At 55.5% G+C, this 1,523-nt stretch overlaps 1 protein-coding gene across 1 annotated transcript; it reads left to right on the plus strand.

Annotated features, from left to right (window-relative positions):
* Positions 1-279: 279 nt before the first annotated feature.
* TMEM215 (transmembrane protein 215) lies at positions 280-999 on the plus strand (the record flags this gene model as incomplete). Its single annotated transcript, XM_082335860.1, has 1 exon — positions 280-999. One exon carries the CDS (start codon positions 280-282, stop codon positions 997-999), a length of 720 nt encoding a protein of 239 aa, XP_082191986.1.
* Positions 1,000-1,523: the final 524 nt, after the last annotated feature.

Consider the following 1,523-nt stretch of genomic DNA (forward strand, 5'->3'; position numbering starts at 1 on the left):
GGAGCACGGCTCAGAGCGCCTCGGTGGAGGGAGGAGGCAGGACGGCTCCCGTCCGCCCGCCCGCCCGGCCCGGCCCAGCCCGGACCCTGCCCCGGCCCCGGCCCCGGCTCCGGCCCCCGCCCGCCCTCCGGCTGCGGCTCCGCCGAGGGGAAGCCGAGCGGTCCCGGCCGTCGGGGGTCTCCGCCCTTCCCTGTCCGGGAAACTTGGGGCGCTTGCCGGGGAGCACCCGTTCCCTACCCCGCTTCGGTGAAGGGAAGTGGTCCCTTGCACAGCGGCAGGATGGGGCGGACCATGAGACCCGACGACATCAACCCCCGGACGGGGCTGGTGGTGGCTCTGGTCAGCGTCTTCCTGGTGTTCGGCTTCATGTTCACCGTGTCCGGCATCAAGGGAGAGACCCTGGGGGACATCCCGCTGCTGGCCATCGGGCCGGCCATCTGCCTACCGGGCATCGCTGCCATCGCCCTCACCAGAAAGACCGACGGCTGCACCAAATGCCCCAAGAACAAGTGTCCGTGCTGCAAGCAAGTCAAGGACCGGGATGTCATGGAGCTGCTGAGGACCCCCTCGGACCTGGAGTCTGGCAAGGGAAGTTGTGACGAGCTGGCCAAGAAGGCATACCAGAAGGACAGGAGAGTGCTGCGGGGCGAGGACTCTGTGTCCATCTGCACCACCACCACCACCACCACCATGGGAGACTGCAAGAGCCTCATCAGAAAGGTGGAGCAGGAGGAGATGCTGAGATACCTGGAGACCTGTTACCCAGAGATGCCGGGGAACGTGTTCGTGGGAGATGGCTCCACATACAGTGCCTTGGAGAAGAAGAGCTCTTCTCCAACCAGGGACAGCGCTGCGTGCCCTGACATTGAAGACAACATTTTTGTTGCTCCTAAAGACAGCATCATTGTCTGCTCGTACAAGGAGAACAGCCCTTATGACAGATACTGTTGTTACATAAACCCTGCTGGAGTCAACTCAGACCAGGAGACCATAGTGTGAAAGATGCATACTTTATCCATATGTATGTATACAAAAACTACAACTTCAACTTCTTGATAGGGGATAATATAGCTGACTGCACTGCATGGGACAATCCTGATACTATTACAATTTAACCTGGTATGTGACTGATACTCAAACCTTTTGTGCCTGAAATACTCTTTCTGTAAGTAAACAAGCATGTTTAAAGGTTAAAGAATTCAATTCTTCATTTTGGAAAAAAGAAATTACATTTTAATTTTATTTTCTCCCTTTCCTTCCCTTTTTTTTTTCCTTCTGCCTGTTGTACCCAAGCCCATAGACACACTGGCAGGAGGGCAGCAGTGGCTGACAGCTGAGATCAAGAGCTGTATCAAAACTCTGGAGCTGTCTGTAGGAAAAAATGTGGTGCTCTATGGCTGAAAGGGTCTTAGCAACAGTGTCACTTCATTTTGGGAGGGATTGAGAGGTGTCCGCATGCACTCCAATAGCTGGCCCATGTTAGGGAGTGTAGAAGTGATTTGTCTCTCTTCCTTCTTCCTGGC

Source organism: Platalea leucorodia (assembly GCF_965183815.1).
Source record: "Platalea leucorodia genome assembly, chromosome: Z".
Taxonomy (NCBI): Eukaryota; Metazoa; Chordata; class Aves; order Pelecaniformes; family Threskiornithidae; genus Platalea; species Platalea leucorodia.